General features: G+C 46.8%; 11 protein-coding genes across 11 annotated transcripts; 7 read left to right on the top strand and 4 right to left on the bottom strand.

The window, feature by feature from the left end:
• Positions 1–442: 442 nt before the first annotated feature.
• Positions 443–2,497, bottom strand: C8R40DRAFT_1012340 (uncharacterized protein; the record flags this gene model as incomplete). The annotated part of the gene is made up of 4 exons (XM_046222873.1): positions 443–1,927; positions 1,983–2,145; positions 2,208–2,283; positions 2,344–2,497. Coding segments are annotated over 4 exons (1,878 nt in total), but the record flags the coding sequence as incomplete, so codon positions are not given.
• A 139-nt stretch (positions 2,498–2,636) lies between these two features.
• C8R40DRAFT_16143 (WW domain binding protein 11-domain-containing protein) lies at positions 2,637–4,830 on the top strand. The gene is made up of 7 exons (XM_046234212.1): positions 2,637–2,754; positions 2,807–2,838; positions 2,898–2,955; positions 3,006–3,335; positions 3,400–3,438; positions 3,488–3,601; positions 3,653–4,830. The coding sequence occupies exons 1-7, from the start codon at positions 2,721–2,723 to the stop codon at positions 4,525–4,527; spliced, it is 1,482 nt and encodes a 493-aa protein (XP_046092186.1). The 5' UTR covers positions 2,637–2,720; the 3' UTR covers positions 4,528–4,830.
• C8R40DRAFT_1157584 (uncharacterized protein) lies at positions 4,703–6,087 on the top strand (the record flags this gene model as incomplete). Its single annotated transcript, XM_046229640.1, has 3 exons — positions 4,703–4,903; positions 4,966–5,472; positions 5,497–6,087. The coding sequence occupies 3 exons, from the start codon at positions 4,703–4,705 to the stop codon at positions 6,085–6,087; spliced, it is 1,299 nt and encodes a 432-aa protein (XP_046092185.1).
• A 194-nt stretch (positions 6,088–6,281) lies between these two features.
• On the top strand, positions 6,282–7,249 carry C8R40DRAFT_1157583 (uncharacterized protein; the record flags this gene model as incomplete). Its single annotated transcript, XM_046229639.1, has 2 exons — positions 6,282–6,890; positions 6,944–7,249. The coding sequence occupies 2 exons, from the start codon at positions 6,282–6,284 to the stop codon at positions 7,247–7,249; spliced, it is 915 nt and encodes a 304-aa protein (XP_046092184.1).
• Positions 7,250–7,730: 481 nt separating this feature from the next.
• Positions 7,731–8,450, top strand: C8R40DRAFT_1032546 (uncharacterized protein; the record flags this gene model as incomplete). The annotated part of the gene is made up of 2 exons (XM_046223269.1): positions 7,731–8,113; positions 8,180–8,450. The coding sequence occupies 2 exons, from the start codon at positions 7,731–7,733 to the stop codon at positions 8,448–8,450; spliced, it is 654 nt and encodes a 217-aa protein (XP_046092183.1).
• A 126-nt stretch (positions 8,451–8,576) lies between these two features.
• On the bottom strand, positions 8,577–10,278 carry C8R40DRAFT_1032022 (FAD/NAD-P-binding domain-containing protein; the record flags this gene model as incomplete). The annotated part of the gene is made up of 9 exons (XM_046223219.1): positions 8,577–8,801; positions 8,860–8,970; positions 9,023–9,253; positions 9,307–9,342; positions 9,393–9,720; positions 9,774–9,805; positions 9,877–9,993; positions 10,046–10,070; positions 10,127–10,278. The coding sequence occupies 9 exons, from the start codon at positions 10,276–10,278 to the stop codon at positions 8,577–8,579; spliced, it is 1,257 nt and encodes a 418-aa protein (XP_046092182.1).
• A 176-nt stretch (positions 10,279–10,454) lies between these two features.
• Positions 10,455–11,168, top strand: C8R40DRAFT_1032203 (diadenosine hydrolase; the record flags this gene model as incomplete). The annotated part of the gene is made up of 5 exons (XM_046223238.1): positions 10,455–10,541; positions 10,593–10,608; positions 10,666–10,716; positions 10,766–10,860; positions 10,917–11,168. The coding sequence occupies 5 exons, from the start codon at positions 10,455–10,457 to the stop codon at positions 11,166–11,168; spliced, it is 501 nt and encodes a 166-aa protein (XP_046092181.1).
• Positions 11,169–11,443: 275 nt separating this feature from the next.
• Positions 11,444–13,258, top strand: C8R40DRAFT_16520 (ribonuclease T2). The gene is made up of 13 exons (XM_046234222.1): positions 11,444–11,473; positions 11,526–11,946; positions 12,005–12,025; positions 12,097–12,164; positions 12,224–12,284; positions 12,335–12,382; positions 12,432–12,479; positions 12,533–12,540; positions 12,595–12,667; positions 12,729–12,767; positions 12,826–12,845; positions 12,900–13,084; positions 13,141–13,258. Exons 2-13 carry the CDS (start codon positions 11,770–11,772, stop codon positions 13,197–13,199), a joined length of 807 nt encoding a protein of 268 aa, XP_046092180.1. The 5' UTR covers positions 11,444–11,473; positions 11,526–11,769; the 3' UTR covers positions 13,200–13,258.
• A 1,929-nt stretch (positions 13,259–15,187) lies between these two features.
• On the top strand, positions 15,188–16,111 carry C8R40DRAFT_16185 (uncharacterized protein). The gene has a single exon (XM_046234215.1). The coding sequence runs from the start codon at positions 15,345–15,347 to the stop codon at positions 15,888–15,890; it is 546 nt and encodes a 181-aa protein (XP_046092179.1). The 5' UTR covers positions 15,188–15,344; the 3' UTR covers positions 15,891–16,111.
• Positions 16,112–16,175: 64 nt separating this feature from the next.
• On the bottom strand, positions 16,176–19,394 carry C8R40DRAFT_1164499 (Metallo-dependent phosphatase-like protein; the record flags this gene model as incomplete). Its single annotated transcript, XM_046230511.1, has 21 exons — positions 16,176–16,322; positions 16,375–16,621; positions 16,675–16,700; positions 16,753–16,776; positions 16,842–16,865; positions 16,921–17,001; positions 17,052–17,089; positions 17,146–17,177; positions 17,242–17,320; positions 17,373–17,476; positions 17,530–17,536; positions 17,590–17,732; positions 17,794–17,847; positions 17,911–17,993; positions 18,050–18,071; positions 18,124–18,258; positions 18,318–18,417; positions 18,474–18,483; positions 18,557–18,733; positions 18,787–19,149; positions 19,203–19,394. 21 exons carry the CDS (start codon positions 19,392–19,394, stop codon positions 16,176–16,178), a joined length of 2,088 nt encoding a protein of 695 aa, XP_046092178.1.
• Positions 19,395–20,423: 1,029 nt separating this feature from the next.
• C8R40DRAFT_1076430 (uncharacterized protein) lies at positions 20,424–21,252 on the bottom strand. The gene is made up of 3 exons (XM_046226932.1): positions 21,142–21,252; positions 20,588–21,091; positions 20,424–20,517 (listed from the first exon to the last, which is right to left on the bottom strand). Exon 2 carries the CDS (start codon positions 20,893–20,895, stop codon positions 20,656–20,658), a length of 240 nt encoding a protein of 79 aa, XP_046092177.1. The 5' UTR covers positions 20,896–21,091; positions 21,142–21,252; the 3' UTR covers positions 20,424–20,517; positions 20,588–20,655.
• Between the last annotated feature and the right edge of the window lie 139 nt (positions 21,253–21,391).

The following is a 21,391-nucleotide window of genomic DNA, read 5'->3' as shown; positions in this document are numbered from 1 at the left end:
TGAGCAGAGGAGTAAATACCTGGACCGTTTCTGTGGCTCGAATTCCATCCAGACATCGGAGATGATGTGTTACTAAGCCCGTAATGAGAGCCATATGACTAGGAAGAAAGAATGTGGCCGACAGTGAGAAAGTCATTCCGTTTCAGTAGTGCCGAGTTCCGTTTTCCGTCGTTGAACGCTCCCGTAACCTTCCTATTCGAAATTCCGACAGTAGGTCGGCATCGGATTGGACATGAGCTCTTCAAGGTTGTGCCCAGGTTGTGTCAGTCACTTGTCTGACTATGAGGTGGATATCGAGCCAATAATAGATATGATAGATTGTGAATGGTGCTACAGTGTATTGCGATCTTAAAGTGGTTTAGTTTCAAAAACGAACGAAATTTGACCAGAAGGAGTCTTCCTCGAGTCTATACAATCATAACCATTAACGGCCCCTTCTCCCCCCGCCACCACCAAGAACGACCATTCTAGTGTTCCGCTTCTTCTTCCCTCCCCCGCCACTCCGTTGCTCGAGTTCGTGCCACGCAATGTCCATATCCCATTCATCATCAGCGTCCCTCTGATTTTGAGTTCGACGATTCGCATTTGATGGATTGCCTGTAGACGTCGAACGTAAAGCTGAAGCAAAACTACCCTGACCCCAGGCGCCGGAAACTTGCTGAGGAACCGGTATAACGGGTTCCTCTACCTCCGAGCCTATTACCGCAACAGGTTCGGGGGGTATGACCAATCCACTCTGTGACGTTTCCCAAGAGGAATGTAAGATGTCGTGTCCTCTGTCCCGCTCTCGTTCCTCTGCTCGGGCTCTGGCCCGATCATCCTTTCGACTCTTCTCCTTCCTGCGTGATTTCCGCATCTTCAATGCATGTTCAAAATTCTTCAACCCCTCAACGCCGACAGCACCTTCGAGATCAGCTTCGACAAAGATGACATCTGCACCTTCGGGAAGATGGGCAAGGTACTTGCAACGTTTACGAAGGTCGTCATTGACTGTGCCTTCGGAGAAAGCGTCGACGCGGATGGTAATGTTATCTGGAAAAGATGCATATTCTCCAAAGTGCGATAGGAGAATTCTGATATCGAGTGGATGTAGATAGAGGGGAAGGCCAGAAGCAGCCTGATAATAATAGTAAGTCGAAGTAGAGGGAGGAGGAGGGTTGACATTGCGACGTTGTTTCGGAGCAGACCGCGGATTGTGACTATTGGAGTTGGATATAGGTGGGGATTGTATAAGGTTACTTGTCTTCAAGGCAAGGAATTCCTGGGGGACATCGGAAGCGTTAGAATCGTGATTGCCTTCCACTTGTCGAGTTCTTTCGTCTAGTTTCGCTCGCTTCTGAATTTCTTGGTAATCTTTATGCGCCTTCTCAATCTGATTTCGTAGAAATGGCGTGTCGAGAGCTGAAGCCTTGTCAATCTGATTCTGCACCTTCTGCTGGGCGGCATCGATGAACCAGACCCCTAAATCATCATTCATGCCAGCGAGTATTCTGCGTTCAACGATCAGTTCGTCGAGATCCCCAGTGAGGTCGGCGATCAGCTGCGATGGTGTTGCGAGCATGAACTTGGAGAAGTCGAATACATCAGGGAGGAAATGGAAAGGCGCTTGGTGGGGAGGTAATAGGTCAGAAGGCCAAGTGAGAGAGCGAGGTAAAGCAAGAGTGGTTATCTGAGGGCGTTGCACAAGTCGCATGGACATTGTGGCACCTTCCCGAGGTACATTGTCAAGTGCCATGTCTGCAATAGAGCTAGAGGAAGAAGAAGAATGTAGGGTGCCTATGGGATCTTCCGCTGAATGATCAGGACCGTCGAACCACTTGACGCTCTTAAGTTGACTGGAATTAATGGAATCGAGGCATAGAGGACATTTGGCCCATTTGCTCTCTGACGCGCTGAGATAATGTAGAATACAAGGAAAACAGAAGATCTAAAGTGGAGGCATTGTTACCGGCGTGACTGAGGTTTATACATTGATAACTTACATGACCACATTTCGTCATTCGAGGAGCAGTCGGAGGGGAGAGACAGATAGGGCATATTGTATGTCCTTCATCTGAGCCAGCGTGATCACCGGCAGCTGCTGCAGACTGGAACGCTGAAGAGAGGGGCATGATGACTTGCAAGATATCGTTCCACTGGAAATAACTAGGAGTTGATGAATCATCAGAAAGTTGAACCGAGTTGCACGAAATCGAAATGCAGCTCACATATCAGGATCCGCGAAATGGACTGTGTAGTCACCGATAGGGTTCATAACGAACCGATACTGTGCATTAACGAATCCTATGATAAGGTACGCCTGAGTGTGATATATTAATTATTGGAGATATTGGAAGAACGTACGTTCCTTATTCCAAACACCATGACTTGCGCCTGTCCTTCTGCTTCTTCTCGGAAGATTGGACAGAGGCTGTCGTTGTCGAGGAGGCAAGGAAAAGTTGAGGAGATGATTGAAGTTCTGGGCGGAGGCGGAGGCCATCTTGGCTGTACGCTTTGGCGTCGTCTGCGTCAAAGACGGTGGGCTGGTCATTGGATAAAGATTGAACAATAACACGGAACTGGAGAGAGAGCTGAGTATGTACTGGGTGACTGACTCCCCTGCCAGTGGGAGTACTCAGTCGAGATGCTAGACTCGGGCCGTCTTATTTATCAGGCGCACGTGCGGAACCGAATTCTGTCGCAACCTTCCAGTCTAAGTTATCGTCAAGTTTCAAGTCATCATGGGCAAGAACCTGAATCCAGCCGATGCATATCGTATGTGTCTTATTCTCCGCAAATAATAACCTGATTCTTACACTCTGTTCAGGTAAATCTCTTCGAAAAAAAGAGCTCAAAAAGGCGCGTAAATTCACCAATCCTACAGACTTTCCAAGTCTTTACACTGTTTTCTGCAGTAGAACAAGGCAGAACGTTCAAAAGCGCGAGACTTTGCACTCGTAAAGAAGGATACCAGAGGTATACTTTTTCCTCGCAAATCACGCTACCCATCTAATACCGTCAATCAGATCTCGAGGAGGAAATTGAAAAGCTCGAGGGTCTCCCGCAGCCTTCTGCTGCCGACAAGTCTCGACTCTCCGCCATCAAAGCAGAATTGGAAAAGATCAATGCGAAGAAGGAGGAATATGTCAAGGAACACCCTGAACAACGTCGTTTAGTCTATCGGCCCCGTAGAGATAGAGATGACGGAAAGCCTGTCGAGGAACTCATTCTCCCCAAGAAGAGAAATTACTTTGACAAAAACGGACTTCCTCGTCATCCAGAGCGCTCCATTTACTATGACAAAATAATGAATCCTTATGGCGTTGCTCCGCCTGGAATGCCATACATGGAACGTCGTGAGTGCATTGTATTTCCTTCACCGTGACGAACCCATTTATCGATTTATCGAACGACTATCAGCTCTCCTTCCCGGTGAGGTTGACTCTGAAGCAGAAGATGGTGAACATTTTGGTCTCTGCCATCTGCTTCCTTGCTCACATCAATCCAGATGAAGACCCGGACGATGATATTATCATGCCATCAGGACCTCCCCCTGGAATAGATGAACCCGTAGACAGCGATGATGATATCCCAATGCCAGAAGACCCATTTGGAGCTGAAGGTACGTATCCGGTTCGTATTCGTTGATACTGATACTGATATGACATACCAGGCGATGCCGATATCCCTTCCGCCAGTACCTCACAACATCCACTTCCTCCAGGGCCTCCTCCCTCAACATCAACCACCGGAGTCAATCCACCTCTACCACCTGGACTCCCTCCACTACCTGCAGGAATGCCTTTTCCACCACCCCCGCCGCTCTTTCACACTGGAGGCTTGCCTCCACTTCCACTTGCCGGCTTTCCACCTGGAATCGTACCACCTCCGCCACATGCCGGTTTTCCGGCCGGAAACTTACCTCCCCCTCCCCCTATGGGCTTTCCTAGTTTTCCTAGTTTTCCTCCTAATCTACCGCCTCCACCTCCACCCCCAATGTCTCAACCTCCGCCTGGGTTTTTTCCTCGTCGCGAAAAATCTACTTCGGCAATGCAGGATCCACTATCCTCCATCCCTCATCAAACATACCAGGCCCATCGCGCCAATCACTTAGCAGGACATCCTTCCCTCCCTGCAAAACCTGGCTCAGTTGGACCTCCACGGGCTTCAACACAAATATCGTCTACCGCCTTGACTGCCGCCGCGACGATTTCTGCTGAACCTCAATTGCGCGATTTGAAGAAGGAAGCAACAGCTTTTGTACCGAGTGCATTAAAACGGAAACGAGGAGGTGCTTCATCGGCTTCGACGTCCAAAGTAAATGCCGCTCCTGGCGTTGGAAACGACGACGATAATACAGATTCATCCAATGCACTTGCGCCTGTGCGTCCCGACCTTTTGAGTACTCTCAGAAATCAATTTGGCCCGGCTCTTGCTGTTGCTAATTCTGAAGAACCAAGGAAGAAGCCTAAGGTGGAACCTGTCAAGAAAAATGATGATTATGAACGATTTGTGGAAGAAATTGGTGATATATTAAACCCTTCGTAGTTATATGGAGACGGAGGGCTACGGAGGGAGAGGGAGCTACCACATCGACTATGCGCATGTATATAATGATTAATTATATGCAGTACATACGATATAGTTAAGAGCTGGTGGGAACTGGGGCAGAACTGGGGTAAATACGGAAGTTCGGAAATTTACGGTCCCCGGCTTCCTTCCCATGAACAGTCAAACAGTGCTACTCCATCCTCGTCCTTATGCTCGTCATTCTGGATCTCTGATCCTCTTACCTCTTCTACAACCGAGGCATATCAGCGCGGCTCTTCCTACTGAAATATGGACCCAGATATTTGAAGTGATCGACCATGGTCATAAAAGCACGCATCTATTATCTGTCCTGCTCGTGTGCAAAAAGTTCAAGGTAAATGAATTTTTGCTGTAGTTGTTTAATTGAGTACGGAATATTTAACGGTAGCTTGCAAGGACATCGTTCATCCATTGCTCTATTCTCGTGTTAGTTTCCAGCACTTTCATGCCTTGGAAAAGTTTAGCAACCGAATACACGACGCTGAATCTAAATGGGACTCATTACGACGGGTACCATATTCCGCACCTGGGAGATGGGTTCAATCACTCGATGTTTCCAGACTAGAGCTATATAGACATATCTCAAGGCACCATCTTTTAGAAAACCCTTTGGATAATATGCAACTCATGGCTCTCCGGTTGGACTCCCTACTCAGCAAACTCTTCCCTGTTCTTCCTTTCCTGTTAGAATTCCTCATGAATCCAAAGTTTATCTTCAGCTGTCGTGCATTCGTGTCTTTGAACGAGAGAAACGGTGTCAATAAATTGAGGTCGTTGCGCGGTATTTTCTATATCCCATCCCATGGTATACCCCGCGAAGCTTTGGTTGACCTACTACGAAACTGCCCAAACCTTGAAGAGCTTGAGGTTATTGGACCCGACATTGATGCCTCTGAGCACGATGTCATGTCTCTATGGTACGGACAGGCCCCTTCCCCTCCTTCCTTTGAACCACTTTATCTTCCAAAGCTCCGAGAGCTCACTCTCCTTGCATCTTTACAACTATCACCTCTCATGCTGTGCCTACTCTCTACGCCCCTCCCATCACTCACTAAGCTGACTATTACACCATACGATGATATTCCTTCCTCTGGATCATCAATATTCATATCTTCCCATGGGGGAACACTGCAATCACTACTCTTACTAACTCGGAAATCATGGCCCACCCGTTTACATCCTTCACCATCAACTCTCCTTCAAACTTCGCCTGCTCTCAGACATCTATCCCTAGAAATTCCCCTTCCAGCTATGGAATTGACCGAGGACCATGAACTGGAGATACTTTCAATCCCTAAACCCAGCCACGATTCGTGGATCCTCATCTCACGACTTCTATCTCATCTCCCGTCTTTGAAGGCGGTCAGGATCAGAGATATCAAATGGCTCCGAAAGGGAATGGGTCCGCGAGCCATGGAAGCGGGGGTTCAAGGCGAAATGCGAGAATGGCGTCGACGGTTAGCACGACGAGGCGTTCGTGTTCTTGATGGCGAGTGGCAAGATGCAGATTCAGTTTGATTTTGATTTTCGACGTTTACACGAGTCATTTCTTTGCTGGTTTTTGTGCTTTGTAAGTTCCTTCCTCTGTTGTTTATCTATTGATATCTCATGGTTTATGACTATCCGGATTTGTAATATGCGCTCGAGTGACTCGATTTCGATGTATCGTTATAAATGTTTCAATACAAGCCTTACCCCGCTCAGTATCAAGGATGTCACTCCACTCATCCAACCCTCTTTCGTTTGAGTACTATCTGGTTTCCGCCTTTTCGAATCGACCATTTGGCGGTAATCCAGCAGTCGTAGCCTTCCTGGACCCCAACGAAACTTCCGAGAACATCCTTGCAGAAGTTGCAGCCACTTTCAAACAGCCTATGACCGCTTTCCTGTCGAACGAACCATCATCCGGCGCCGACGTGACTGTCAAAAGATTTTCCGTGCGGTACTTTACAGCAGAAAGAGAAGCTTCGTTATGTATACATGCAACTTTGGCAGCAGCTAAAACCATCTTCCAAACAGCGCGACTGGGTGAAGAGGTGAAGTTGCTCGAGTTCGTGACGAAAACTCATGGGGTGATCACCGCCCGCAAAGTATCGGACAATCCAGAAAGTTGGATAGAGGTTGAACTCATTAGGGGTGATATCGCTGAGGTGGCGGATCCAGAGAAGAAGAGGATCACTGATATCGTGAACGAGGCTTTCGGGAAACCGCTCACGATCCATCATGTAGCAAAAGGACTGGGGATGTACGGACATTGTCTCCTTATCGAGGTGGATGAGAAAGATGACATCAAAAATTGCCAAGTCAGCACGAAATTGGGAGTAAGTCCTCGCAGAAGTTTGAATTCCTGCCACTAACTTATATCCGCCTTCAGAAAGAAACGGGCTACTCTATCAACGCCATAACAGCTCAATCGACTACTGGAAACGAGCATTTTGCTTCGAGAGTTTTCGTGCCGTTGGACAGCCTTGGGGGTGAGGATCATGTATGCGGCTCTGCCCACGCGCTGCTTGGACCTTATTGGGCTACAAAACAAGCTATTTCCGATGGCGAAGAGATCAGAGCAATCCACGTCGGTCGCAGAGGCGGCGACTTGCGTATTTTCTTGGTCCATGGACAGCCAAAACTCAGGATTAGGGGGGAAGCGACGACGATTGCTAGCGGTATTTTCTCGTTTTAAGCAGATGTTTCGCTGATCCAAGTCTTTGTTATTATTCTCTTGGACCGTGCCAATTTCAGCTTTGACCAATACTAGATCTCAGATGTTCATTGGCTACAGGGTGTGCTTTGTGTAGCTTTGTAGATCTAGTGAACAATCATGCAATTGATCAGTAAGGCCAATTTTATTTCGAAGTCTATTCCGAGAGAGTGGACATCGGCTATTTCCTGCTATTTCTTAGATTCCTAATGTGGAAGCAGTTAGAAACAATGACAGGTCCTTCCCAGAAGTGGCTTCCCATTGAAGAACATACATAATGTGCAAGTCAAAGTCAACACGGGCCACTACCACGCACTACCATAGAGGAAAGAGGGTTCTTCGAGAACGCCATTGTTCCTGTGCATATAAAGCTGAACACCGCGTTAGAGTTTTTTAATCAATTTCTGCACTCTAAACCTCGCTGTACACTCAGCCTTACACTTCTTCTCAGTCTCAATTAACGATGTCGACCTTAGAGCTGCTCTACGACCGTAAAATATACGAGCTTTGGTCTTGGGAACCACAGGTGCACCAGACAGCCCGGCACCAAACAGCCCGTATTTTGCCAGCCCATCTCACACCTCGCGGAAACGTTCGGGTTGCATACTTGGGTCCTCGAGATGAGGAGCCCGATTCCCTGGTCGTCACTAAATTGGCGCGTGACAATGAAGTTCCAGCCTTGGAGAGAGAGTATCGAGTGTACATGGACCGACTGCAGCATTTGCAGGGTTCTGTAGTCCCTATGTGCTATGGGCTGTACAGGGGAAAGGTCGAGGGTGAAAAATTTGCGTGCATGCTTTTAGAATATTACAGACACCTGATGACCTACTCAATAGAGGAGCGCAAGTGTGTATCCAACGTATTATCTTCATCGAGAGTTGCTTGGCTAATGTCCCCGCGTTCCATTCCTAGCTTCCAGATCATGCGCGCGACTTGGAAGCTCCATGAAGCAGGCATCCTTCACGGATCTATCGATAGCATGCATCATATCGTTTGTTCAACCGCAGGCGTGCGCATCATCGATTTTTCGGATGTGGTTGACAATCATCGCTGCGTAGGCGTCATTCAAGGTCCTCATTTATCTTGTCCAAACGGGTTAGCGCCGAGTAAGAATGGGTGTCCCGAACTTGTGTTGGTCGATAAAATCTACGGACCCACGGACCTACTATATCGAAGACCATAGTTAATGTCAAACCTTCCAGAGTAGAGTAGATTCGTGCACGAATGTATATATACCACAACTGTATCATTATGAATCTAGAAATCCTATTTAGTATATATTCCGTTTATGTTTGTACAAACAACCTACCTAGAAAACATGCAAGCGATGCAAAGTTTCGAACGAAGTCGTAACGTCTTTATGCAAATCATAGCTCCAAACATCTTCCCAAATCCCGGATAGTTCAGTTTGCAACCTGGTTTTGTCTTGTTCTGGGGAGCGAAAAGAGTCATATAGTCTACCCGCTCGCGCGCTTGCTCGTAAGACATCGTTAGCTCTTGGGGGCCGAACATCGTTATATCGCGCGAGGACGTCCTATAACACATCGATATACATGAGAGGAATCACAGTGAACTTGAAAGATTCTTCTTACAGAAAGATTGGATTTTTCAGTTCGAGGATGAGTGAGCAGCTGTATCAGAACGAAAACATCTTCAAAACCTTGGCCTGCGCCTGCGCCAAGGTGAGGAAGCATAGCGTGCGACTGGATGTAATGTTCATAATAATCGATAACGAGAAGAAAGTATAATGCCCACTGCATCTCCAACGAGAACGACCTTGTCACGGACATAGTTTTGTAGAGGATCCAACGCATGGATAGACCACTTGCTGGGATTTTTGAGATGGTCTAGAATGATCTTTGGATCGTGTCCCCAGTCTTTACAATGCTCTTTGAGCTCTTTTTGAGATACAGACTCGACCCAAGGATATGGCAGCTCCGATTGTGGAGGTTTGTCGTAGTCGGACAAAAAAACAACAATGTTAATCTTATCATTAGGGTTGAATCAAGACTAGGATTATATGTATGCAGGAGACTCACAACCGTAGCACCTTTGATTGGGAAACATATCATGTGCTGCGAAGAGGTTAGTGAATAACATGTCGTTCACTGTATAGTATCCCTACTTTATCAAGACCCACAAAACATAGCGGACGTCCTGTCAATTCAGTCTGTACACCAGCACGCCGAAGGTCTTCTGTGGGTACAAGTCCCCGATAAGCTGCGGTATTGGGGTATATGAGGGGATCTTTCGCGAGTTCTCCGATGACAAAACGACGCGCAACACTGCGGACACCATCTGCTCCGATAATGAGGTCCGTTTCATGAGTGGTACTGTCAGCGAAATGCATAACGTGTCTGCCATTCTCGGAGACATCTATGGACGTGCATCTCTTTCGAAACTGGATGATAGAGGGATCCAAAAGTTCGACGACTGCGTCAAGGAATGCGGGTCTAGGATAACAATGAGATATTGGGAGGGGTCATAGGTGACAAAGATACTGGACCTGTAAATCGCTAATGCAACCGGGTCTTCGCACTTCGTTTCATACTATAAATGGTGACGAAAAGCAATCGATTAAAGGCGGAGGGTGAATTGAGGTTCACGACACAACTTACGCTGAAAATAAAATCATGGGGATCTTTTGCAGACACAAAGCCGAACAGTCTGGGGATAGGTTCAGGCTGATCAGATCGTGCAAGGATAGCGTCAAATATCCCAAGGCCCTGTATAATGTTGAGGTTATCCTTAGTGTGACTGTAGTCAATGGAATATTACTTTTAACGCGCGGACAGCGTTTGGCCTAGAGATAAATGAGATGATAGCGGCAACGGTACTTCGATCAAGGGAGCGACTCACCCAAGCCCGACACCAGCACCGGCCTCTTGTGAGAACGAAGAGGCTTCAAATACGGTTACGGAAATACCCGCCCTTGAAAGAGCCACCGCGCAAGCTAATCCACAAAGCCCTCCTCCACAAATTGCGACAGTAAAGTCCTTGCTGTACGACATGACACAGATATTCAGTGAAAGTTAATAATCTATTGTTGGTCCACATCTCACGATGCACAATCTTGTGAGATATCAAGAGACTTCGTAGGTAATTTCAGTCTAAGTGATCGGAAAGGATGTTGCTTAGTCATACCACGTTGTCATTTCTTCTCTTCATCAGGTTTTATCGGGTTTTCATGAACTCGCTGTTTTTCTCCTCATTCGAAGTCACTCGGCAGTGTTTTTATCGCAATCCACTGAGTTACGCCATCGTCAATCTCAAGGTCCGTATCGTCACTACTATCCAAATCATGGCTCATGAATACGACTGCCAGCCAATTGTTCCTGGACGTGAGGTGGTATCAATAAAAGGTCTTTGATAGCTCTTTGACGTCGTTCTCGGCTCAGATGTCCTTGTGGTACCGACGAGGAAGGTTCCTCGTCTGTCTGATCTGCATGGTGTGTCGTAGCCAATATCTTCCGAAGGCAAAAATTAATGATGAATTAGATGCGGAACTTGCATCCTTAATGGTTTCCGTACAACGCGTCGGGAATGTCATCGAACGCGCTTTTGGGGCCGATGCTTTGACTGTTGCTTGCCAAGTGAATATTCTTTATCTGACAATAAGCACATTCAATCATAGACTTGATTCTCATAGGACGGAACTGCTGCTGGTCAATCGGTGCCTCACGTTCACTTTCACATCCTGCCCAGAAAATCTGTCGGAGATCATTTTTCAAACAACGACGAGATATATCCTGCCCTTGAGAACTCAGAAGGCTCGCTCAATATGCATTTGCAACAAACTGCAAGGCAGACTATGAAGGTTGACGCGGATGAGAATCGTAAACCGCGGACAGAGGCGGAGATGGAACAGGAGGCTACTTGGTTGAAAACATTCTTCCAATGATTGTTCAGTGGCTAGTGCTCGCTATTGTTCTCTACCTCTATTTGCGACCTTCTTAACGTCGAGTTGTGGACGTGCAACATCTGACTCCGCTTCACGTACTACTTACGGGGTAGACTTCTCTATAGTTCCTGGAACGTGCATGCTTTACAGATGCCTTAACGCGTGGTTCCACTGTCTTTCCAAGACTTCTTCTTGCTCTCGATCGCGTGTACTTCCTGAACCAAATCTTCCAATTCCTTTACCGCTCGCAGGACAGTGGTGTTCTAAATCTACCCCTACCTTGTGTTGCATGCCTTGTGACCGAGGCAAGTCCATATGGCTCATTACTCTTCTATCTTTGATGATGTGTTCAAAAAGATCTCGCTCGCCACTACTCGTGAGTGGTACACATGCATTAGTGCGCTCTGCCATGGCGGCGCATCGTAGCTGGCGGTTCGCTGGCAAATGTTCATTGAATTTTACCACTACGCACGTTTTCATCTTTACGACCTCGATTGAAACCCACATGAAATTCGGAAAGGCAGATTGATATAAAAATACATCAGACAACAGTATAAAGCCTCCCTCCCTCCAGAGTGTATTAAATGAAGGCATATCCCACATGGTAGCTCTCAACGGTCTCCTACGTCCCGCCGTGGCCGCTGGATCCATCGCTGCTTCTTTGAACACAAGCTCGCTCAACAAGAGAGCAGGGTCTATTAGCTCTGGTTGTGGAACCACTGGCGCGCTGTCTTGTTCGTCGAATGCAAAGGGTACTTGTTGTTTCGAGGCACCCGGAGTATGTCCTTTCTAAGGCTGTAGGACAAATTGAACTCGGCTAAAACAGACCATCATAGGGCCTCATTCTTCAAACTCAGGCATGTCCATGGTTTCTCTAATGACTGCAATATCCGAGTCCTGACAGAAACCGACTCCTTTCGCATGATAGTTTTGGGATACGAGTCCTGAAACAGGCCCAACCGACAGTTGGACTATCCACGGTTTGTGGCCTGACAAGTGGGAGACTTTTTAAATGGCATACATCCATATGGACATTCCCTTACTGCCAATTACAGCTGTGACGGTTCGTTTTCGGAAGATTGCGATCCTTCCAGAGACTACACCGGTATATCCAGCGTACGTCCTCGTCTCGCCTGCTGCACTGGAAATAATTCACGGTTCTCCAGCTACTCACCGCTCAAGGGGCGAGCTCGACTCTAAGCTTCATGAACCAGGTATCCAATCAAAACACACTCTTGTCACTGAGTATTAACATGATTGAAGTTCTGGCTCAATGATCCGGACGATGGCAGCAACGAAGAACTTTGGGAAGTCAGTTCGAGCTTTATATCTGTACTTCGATTATAATTCTAATCATTCTCTAGCATGAATGGTAATAATCTACAGACCCTCAGCTATGTTCCGTTCACAAGTTACAAACAATTAGGGCCACGCATGGCACATGCTACAGCACACTTCAAACCAGTTGTCTGCCTGAGGGAAGCCCCAAGGGCGCTGAGGTATACTCATGGGCGAAAGTGTTGTCGATTGCACTGTTGCTAATGTTACACCCTCGTTCAGGCTGTGGCGTTCTTCGAACAGGTTGTGACCTTGTTTAAGGTAAGATAATAACATCTTGTTCGGTTTTTGCTCACGTTCGCAATCGGTGATCAACCAGGCCTTGCCTACTTACGAGTGGTCAGTGAACCGACCTTCCGGCTATAGTTTCTTTCTCACATTCTTTTCGGTCAGGCTAACAAACCAAGGAATCAAACCGAGCTCTTCTACCACGCACACATATTCTGCGTTGACCGCTGCACTCGAGGCGGAAGCTGGCGTCATTCCCGCTTTGAATTGTGATGGTAGCGATTTGGATGAAATATACTGGTACTTCCACTTGAGGGGCTCCGTCATCGACGGGGAGTTCGAGCCCATATGTGAGTGTTTTTCACACTTGTGCCTTTGACATGACTAAGTATGTATGTCGTCCCAGCTGCTCCAGAGAAAGGCGACTGTCCTTCGAGCGGTATCAAATGGCTTCCCAAGAACTAAATTTAGTTGTTCCACTTAGCTCAATGTAACTTGAATATTTATCTCAGTCTGTTTTGTGGAGGCTGAAATATATATATGTACACACTGCCGTAAGGAAAATTTCGTTGTTTCTACTGTTTATCCTTCTTCGTCCAAGCAAGCTCGTTCGCCCAGGTAGGGGGTCAATTTGTGACAAACAGAATTTCCGAGGTCGTTCGCTCTTGAATGAATTGTCGATACACACCTTGGCTTGACGTGCCATGAGCCTTTGGAGCCTACTCCTGGACGGATAAGGCAGCACGGCATCCCACTGGGCTGAAGGATTGGCCGAGGCTCCCAAGAGGTGTCTGAGTATCTCAAGTCGTCGCAGGCAGTTGCACTAAAGAAGATGATAGTCGATGACACTAGAATAAGAGTACATGTGTGAAGTGCAATATTGCAGAATCTGGATGTCGCCACAGAATATAAACTCTAACTTGGGTCAACCATTTAGTGACGTGCTTTAAACTGCATCGTCGTAATCGAGCTTCAAATCCACTACTTCATCATCGTTGACTTTTCTATACATACATTTTATGCAAGCGATGAGTCGTATCACATCAATTATTGTATCCAGATTGTATCTTTGTTCTGCTTCGTTGATAATCAATCATCAGCGATTTCACAACAGTCTGACTATTCGACTGCTTCCGAGATAAGAAGGATATTGGGATCCAGGCGTCGTAGGACGTGGAATGGGCGTATCAATCTCTAATGCGGTGCTACAGAGATGTATACCTCATGCGCAATGACGAAATGCGTTCAGGAGATGGATTGAATTTTTGCGGATTATCACTCACATTTTTCATGTCTCCGGAGGTCTCCGGCGTTCTCATCGCTCGACGTTCAGTCGTTTTGGTAACGGCTGAGATTAAGCCCAGGCTGATTCTTCACCCCCCTTTGACCCTAAACATGCTTTTGAGCGCGCCCCTGATTTGGAAAGATAACCTGGAAGGCCTCGAAATTTTCATGGGCTTGCAGTTTGATGAATTTCCCGCATGCTAAAAATTTCCGAGGAATGAGGCACTGACCGCCAAATCTGGACCCCCCTCGGTCATGATTAACGCATGTACCAGACGCTCGCGCCAAATTTGGATATGTATCAAGGGTTGAGGTCTTCAGGCTAGTCCGTTCGGACGTGTATATTGGGAGATAGATAAAGTAAAAGACATTCTTCGGTAGATCATTTAACCTGAGGAAGCTTGATTGAGCTGCTGTACTGTACACAAACGGCGAACCTTGAGAACCTTGAGGTCGAAGAGGTTAATGACGAAAAGGCCGACGAGGGTCGAGGAACAACGTCGATCCGATTGAAAAGTGGAAGCGGTGAAGTTCTGGCCGATTCTGCCGATAAGAAAATCGGCTGTCCGTCAGGGTCCGATCAAGCCGCTACGTATATTTTTTTTTCTTTCTTTGCAGCACTGCCAGCAGCATATAAGTATCATAGCCATGTCCCTTTATCTCCAATCTCAAAGCCATGACCACCGCATCTATCCCTCCTGAACTCTTGCTTGAAATATTCGAGTGGGCAACATTCTATCCCGATGCCTACACGACTGCATACAAGCCATTTTGCACTACCGCGTTTTCTGAAGCACAGCCAACTTGTCGCGACACTGAAATCAGTTACAGCTTAGCTCTTGTATGCAGGCTTTGGCATGCTCTTGTCACAGAATTCCTCTACAGGGACGTTCGTATCGGATACTGCCAAAGCGCCCTCAAGGGCGCGTTGTGCGATAAGGAAGGATATGGCAGATTTGGTATGCTTTTCTTTTATCTCGCTTCAAGAAACGTACCGACTAATTTGATTTAGTCCGAAGAGCAGTTTTGCCCTTCCAATATACGAGCACTCCTACATGGAGCCCAACGCCGTTACCTTCCGTAGAAATACTCAAGTTCTGCCATCAGTTGGAGGTTCTCATTCGCCCACGATCACCGCCACTGTCTGCTGTCTCTCAGCAGTTCCAGTTTGATGCTGACTCGCTCCCTTTACCATCTTTGAAACGTCTGGAGTGGAATTACAACCTCGATGCTGAGCATTCGGGTGGCATCAACTCCCTCGGAGCTACCCTGCAGAACGCCCCGAATCTGCAATATTTGTTCATTGGCTGCGTTCCTCGTTCTCCCATGATAGATTTCCGTCAAATTTCGTTGCCGTCCCTGGATACTTTGGCTATCTCCTGTCTCAGCGGCCAACTGATGCATCAGATTTGTTACCGCTGGGCTTTACCATCACTATCCCATATAGTTCTTGGGGCCGTTAGTGTTCCGGATGTATCAACCTTGTGGGAGGTATACGGTGAACAGATCAAGTCCTTGGAGCTTGGCCGACACGCCAGTTTCCTTGTGCGCGATGTCATTACTTCCGCATTGAATCACTGTTCGCAACTTGAAGAGCTCAACTATCATATGTTCTTCACGCTTCCGCCCCTGCTACATGAATCTCATGATTCAATCCACACAGTTGGATTACACTCTGCTCCAAACCTCATGTTCATGTCCGACGATGCCTGGATGTTGCTAGAGAGACACTTTGAAACTCTCATTGAATGTCTGTCCTCCCTGCACACGCTTCGGCTTTTCGGAGATTGGAGTCATATACTCACTGATCCTCGATTTGCCCCAATTTTTGTCAAACTCTGTCAGCATGAATGTCATTTAGTGGTGGTTTGACACTTTACTTTTCGCTCTGATCGTTTTTTTTCTTTTATTGATACTTGAACCATAGACTAACATAAAATCGATTTTGTATGATATACATATACCCCATATATACCCTTAGATTGACTTTACAGTTTACCTATAGACAATGCACCTCCCACCTAATTTAGTATCTTGTCCCCGTTTGTGTCTTGACGCCCTTCATATATGCTCCACTCAACTCTCTATCTATTCTCCTCATTTGTGCCGTGCAAACACATTGAAAAAGCAATAGCGTGTTCTATTTCTACCTACGGCCTACTGTACAGACCCAAACCCTTGTTGACAATTCTGTTGACCGATGGGAGCGGATCCGCTACGAATATAACAAATCTTCGCAGTAATGCAGTCACCAGTACATGCGGGAGATTTGACGGATTCTTTCCCTTGGAAATTGTTGAAGGTCTACAAAAGTTCAGAACTGTTTCGGCCACGTAGAAAACGCGAGAATGCTTACTGTAACCAAAGAATTGTCGGCTTCCATAGCTGCGGAGAAGGGGTCAGGAAGTTTGAACCGTATGCGAAAGTTGTAGGGTGTACCTTCAGTCACAAGATGCCACCAGGTAGCATTCAATGGGTCGGAATCGGTCCAACCAGCGATATTTTGGCCATAAGCCTCACGAGTGCTATACTCAAACGCGTATGTAGGACCGAATTCCAGTTGGGAGTCAAGCTCTGGGAAGACATTTACGTCGCTCTTCCATCTGAAAGACAACTCAGGATGGGCAAAAATCCACGAACGGTAGTGAGAGCTTACGTGAACGCGTCCATAATTTCAAACGTCTACGGACAAATGCAGTAAGTGGAGGAAACCACTAGGAGGAAGCTTTCATACCGCTGAATCGACCTCATACACTCTCTACATATCGTGTCAGTATTTCGAATTACTGGATTTGTGCACAGATGTTCAGTTTAAGCACTTACGAAGCCACTGTTCACGTTGGTGAGCTAGAAGAGGTGATCAGAACTTGAAACTAGCCAGACCATCGTCGGCCAGACTTACAGGTGTTATTGAAGGACCAATCCAAGCTTGAGCGAGAGCAGTCTCGACACTGATGTTGGTAGCATTGTTGGCATAGAAAATCTGTACAAAGTTTAGATCCTTGGCGAAAGCATAAATGTAGGACTACTGACTGAATGTTGGTCCTCGTGTGTATGTCCCCAAAAGATGTCTAAAGAACTTTGCTTAATACTTCACATCGAACTCAGCGGAGCTAGATGAACATACTCGCGATAACGTGAGGGGAATATCTGTCAACGCTGTTTGAGGAATGGCGCATTAGATAAAGTTTAACAAGGATCCGAGAGCTAGAACGCGTCGCACATTTGATAGAACAGATTAGTGGGGTTTAGCAGGGGGTTTGTCCCATCCCATCCACTGAGTACGTGGCCCATGATCCAGACTTTTGGGACAAACTCAGTCACCGTTCAATCTCACGAAAAACATCAATATACCTCTCTCCCCCACGTCTTCCGACTCCTGCAGCTCATCAGTCAGCATTCGCAACATTCCTGACACGTCCGGATTCGTCATGTTGATGTAGTTGAAATAGTTCGGCCTTTACTATCGCCGTCAATTCCATGCTCCAAGACGAAGAAGGCCTAGCCTTACCGGTACCCTACAATCATCAGTGAGCTTCATGCCTCCCCAGGAACGGGGATTCAATCGTACAGAGATTAGTGTTCAATGAAATGATTTTCAGGCCGTCAGACCTCTGAACTGAGTACGCCGCGTAGTGGGCTTTTGCGGATTGAGCGACAGAGTTTTTCAACCACCCTTCATGCTCCCATAAAGAAGATATGTGGTCGTAATTCCTAAAGACAACGGGAAAGAGCTGATGGATATTGTGCGCCTAAGCTAATAAGTAAGTCGCACCAGCTGTATTGGTTGGCACCCGGAGCATCGAGAGAATTAGGCGAACCCTGAGCTCTGGCAGGAAATTATCAGCATGCAGTAGCAAAGAAGTACTCAATGATGGCAAACGGTACATACTGACTATAGCTGTCATGGTTCCCAAGTGTGGCATAGACTGGTCCCGAGAGTAGGGTACGTTTAATAAGATCAAACAACACAGTCTGAACGAAGAGAGTGAGAAATTTGCAATGTACTCATGAAAGGCGTGTTGACCGACCTCACTGTACTCCACGAATTCTCTATGACAGACACATTCAAGCTCCTCATTTCAATGCGGAGAGGACAACCTACCTGGATAGTTCGTTCTCAGGATCATGAGAAACAAGGTCTCCAGTGAATATCATGAAATCGAAACCAGAATCCTTAGTGTCAGCCAGAACAGGGATTGCCTCTAGTGCGGACAATATAAGAGCGTACGGCGAGTCACTGATGAAATCGTTATCACCGAGGCAAATTTCTTCAAAAAGGTTGGCAGAGATCCTCACCAAGAATAGGTTCCAAATCGAGGAGCCGGGAAAACAGAAGCATTAGGATTGGTTTTATTGAAGTTGTTTGCGCGACAGCAGAGACCAGAGCTGCATGACGCTGAGAATTGGCTGTATTTAGTTGAATGAGTTTCGCATTCGCGTTGAGTTGCTCACCTTCCGAGCCCTATCGTGAGAAAGATGCAAAGTAGTGCAAAGTTGAGACAGGCAGCGACCCCATGGAAATACAACAAGCTTACTGTTGAATATCTTGGATCAAGATGGAAATCGGACAAGTGGAGTACTTTCAAACGCTGTCCACTAGGCGTTTTGGGTGCAGGAAGAGGATCTGGCTTAGGCTTTGCGAACCAACCCGTCAGATTGAGAGGGGAAGTTGGAGGGAGTGGGCATAAGCTAAGGAAATTTTGGCAAAGCATCTACATATTCCAATTGTAATCTATTCCTGTCTGATCCGCAGTGGAATTCATACCTGACCGTCCAAGCCGCCAACATCGGCGTTGCTGACCACTTGCGTAACGACGCCGCCCAAAGCATGTGGTCCGTAAGTCGCGTTGCAACTAGTGGAGAAACCGAAAAAATTGCAAAGTTCAACGGCAAACGTTGGGCCTTGTTCTGGAGCAGCTAATGCCAGGAATTTGGCAACTTCCATTGAGGCAATACATTTGGCACAGGTACCATTCAAGACGGTGCTGTTGGCAATGGACTTGATTTGAGCAATGGCAGACTGGAGTAATTTCGAAGAAGATGCGGTAGGAGGGAGCGGATGAGGATCCTTTGTGTTAATTATGGCTATATCATCAGGATCTGTCAGCTCCAAAGGATATATCTCGTGCTGTAGAACGCGTCAAACTGGATTCAAAGCTTTGATGGATATCGAGAGCGAACCGTGACAGGATCGGAGATGACTGGTTGAACTTGAGCCGATGTTGCGGTGGGATTGTTGTAATATTTGCTGTATACCGAAGTAGGAAAGGCTCCTGGGACGGTGAATATCGACGTAGGGAAGCTTGAGTTAGATGCAGCTAACGTCAACAACGGTAGTAAGCAGCCAGAGAGAACCAAGAAACCCAGCGCCATGGAGGGGAAAGGAGATGGTGCAAGTATTCGGCTCATTATCCAAGGGGTTATAAGGACTTCCACCCACATGGTCCCAAATCAAAAGATAGTCTCATTCTATTCGCGTCTACATGCATATCGTTCCTCGCGGCGAAATTTGCTGAGCGGGATTAAAGCTATCTATGCTCATCGAGTTCGGCGAATGAGGCGCCCAGTAAGTGCTCCCAAATAACTAGATCTCCTAGGATATCTGAGCAATTTCTGAACAAACTTTTGTACCTTTCGTCTTCTTGGAGGTCAACTTCTAAGATTTATGATCAGCCTAATACGTATATGTATTACAGTGTACGAACTTGGGAACCATCATCACTTCAAACTCCCGCTCAGGCAATTAAGCCTATATCCAGAGCATTTACTCACAAGACACTTTGCAATCTATTGTTAACACTCCCGTCCCTTTTTAAATCTACTGTATCGACAGCAAATTGTCTCTTGGTCGATGTCATCGGTAGAAGTTTGATACAAGTGTCGAATTTACCACTTTCCAGGAGCCTCCGGAATAATGACGCATAAAATTGGAGCATGTACCTATCAATCGTCTGATATGTTATGCAGAGCCTGTCTCGTATCGGATTTCCATTCGCAGAAAGAAATGCGCCAAGTCCAGCACCGGTATCGACACCGGACATATCCGAATCGGAAGAACAGCCCATGTGCAGAGCGATGGCTCACTGTCGGCCGTACACGCGATCGCAATCCTCTTGCATCCACGGGGGCTTTTCATTGCGAAAATATTTGTATAAACACAGACAGACGGCGATGAAGGGATGGGTGGGATAGACAGATCATACCCAGCAAGCAAACGGGAAAGGTAGGTACATAGAAGGAGTATCACTAATGGGTAAATATAGAGAATTGATAATAAGGCTGGTAGATGGTGTCGTTACAGATAATGTTATGATAGACATCGTGCCAAAAGTATAAGATGCGGCTGTTATGACGATGATGAAGGGAATACAAATACATGCGTTGATGAGGATGGAAATAGGACACCGAGAAAAATGATGGTCGTAAGTTGGAGGATGTTGGCGGGCCAATGGTACAAGTGGGTAGACAGCAAGCATAGCAGACAGGAACATTGACACTATAAGACATTGGTTAGCTGATGCTTAGTAGGCAGCAAATAATAGGAAAATGATATTTGGGATACCAACCAAGGAATAAAATGGGCAAACACATACAAAGGACACACGGTAACCTGTACTGTGGACCTTACTGAGTGTTACGCGCTTGCATGAGTTCTAGAGGACGACAATCTCTGGGAATCATGTTTCAATTTCCATCGCGCATCATATAAAGCAGCGTCCTTCGACCGCGCTCGGGCCTTTTCCTCCGCCAGCTTCCTCGACTCCGCCCAAAGTCTAAGGGTATAATCGTGCACCGACCGGGAGTATAGAACAAAAGGGTCGGTATCGTGGTTATTTCGACAATCTGGTTGAGGAGAAACCGAAGGGGCTGGCATTGGAAGAAACTTGAGAATTAAAAAGGGAGTAGAGGGCGACGGGATACCCCAGCTTTTATCGTGCCACTGCCGTGAAGCCTTGGTCCGATCACATGAAAACCCCACTTGCCGAATGGGATAAAGCGTCGAGAGTGGAGCTCTGAGGGGCCACTCGCAACAAAGGATTTTACAACTCTACTGGTTTACCTACGTTTTTCTTGATGGTTGTCTAGTGTAGAACAAGCGATATGCTGTTAAGCGCTTCACCTTTAGTTGTGCAATGACAAGAATTATAGAGGAAACGATGGCCGAAACTGCAAAGGGATGAAGCGGAAATGAAAGGGTAAAGGAAGTGCTTCAGTGCTCCGGCAAAAATGATCCGTCAAAAGCTTATTCAAAAAATTACACACACTTCTTTCGAATTTCGAAGCCCTTTACCTCATTAGGCTGTTCGCACCGAGTTCCATTTCACACTGCTGTTCCATGACTATCGCCTGTTCTCGCTACGTTCAAAATG

The sequence above is a fragment of the Lentinula edodes genome (genome assembly GCF_021015755.1).
Source record: "Lentinula edodes strain Le(Bin) 0899 ss11 chromosome Unknown C8R40scaffold_1, whole genome shotgun sequence".
NCBI lineage: Eukaryota > Fungi > Basidiomycota > Agaricomycetes > Agaricales > Omphalotaceae > Lentinula > Lentinula edodes.
Note: the sequence above shows the minus strand (reverse complement) of the source record. Positions and strands in the feature narration are given on the sequence as shown.

What these genes read in the sequence shown, in the direction of transcription:
- C8R40DRAFT_16143 (XM_046234212.1), top strand. Translation starts at nt 2,721, where the DNA reads ATGGGCAAGAACCTGAATCCAGCCGATGCATATC. An exon ending in GAATCCAGCCGATGCATATC is followed by an intron (nt 2,755 to 2,806) that starts GTATGTGTCTTA and finishes CACTCTGTTCAG; the next exon opens with GTAAATCTCTTCGAAAAAAA. An exon ending in GAAAAAAAGAGCTCAAAAAG is followed by an intron (nt 2,839 to 2,897) that starts GCGCGTAAATTC and finishes TTTCTGCAGTAG; the next exon opens with AACAAGGCAGAACGTTCAAA.
- C8R40DRAFT_1076430 (XM_046226932.1), bottom strand. Translation starts at nt 20,895, where the DNA reads ATGCCAGCCCCTTCGGTTTCTCCTCAACCAGATTGTCGAAATAACCAC.
- C8R40DRAFT_16520 (XM_046234222.1), top strand. Translation starts at nt 11,770, where the DNA reads ATGGTAGCTCTCAACGGTCTCCTACGTCCCGCCGTGGCCGCTGGATCC. An exon ending in GAAGCCCCAAGGGCGCTGAG is followed by an intron (nt 12,668 to 12,728) that starts GTATACTCATGG and finishes ACCCTCGTTCAG; the next exon opens with GCTGTGGCGTTCTTCGAACA. An exon ending in AGGTTGTGACCTTGTTTAAG is followed by an intron (nt 12,768 to 12,825) that starts GTAAGATAATAA and finishes GTGATCAACCAG; the next exon opens with GCCTTGCCTACTTACGAGTG.
- C8R40DRAFT_16185 (XM_046234215.1), top strand. Translation starts at nt 15,345, where the DNA reads ATGATAGATTTCCGTCAAATTTCGTTGCCGTCCCTGGATACTTTGGCT.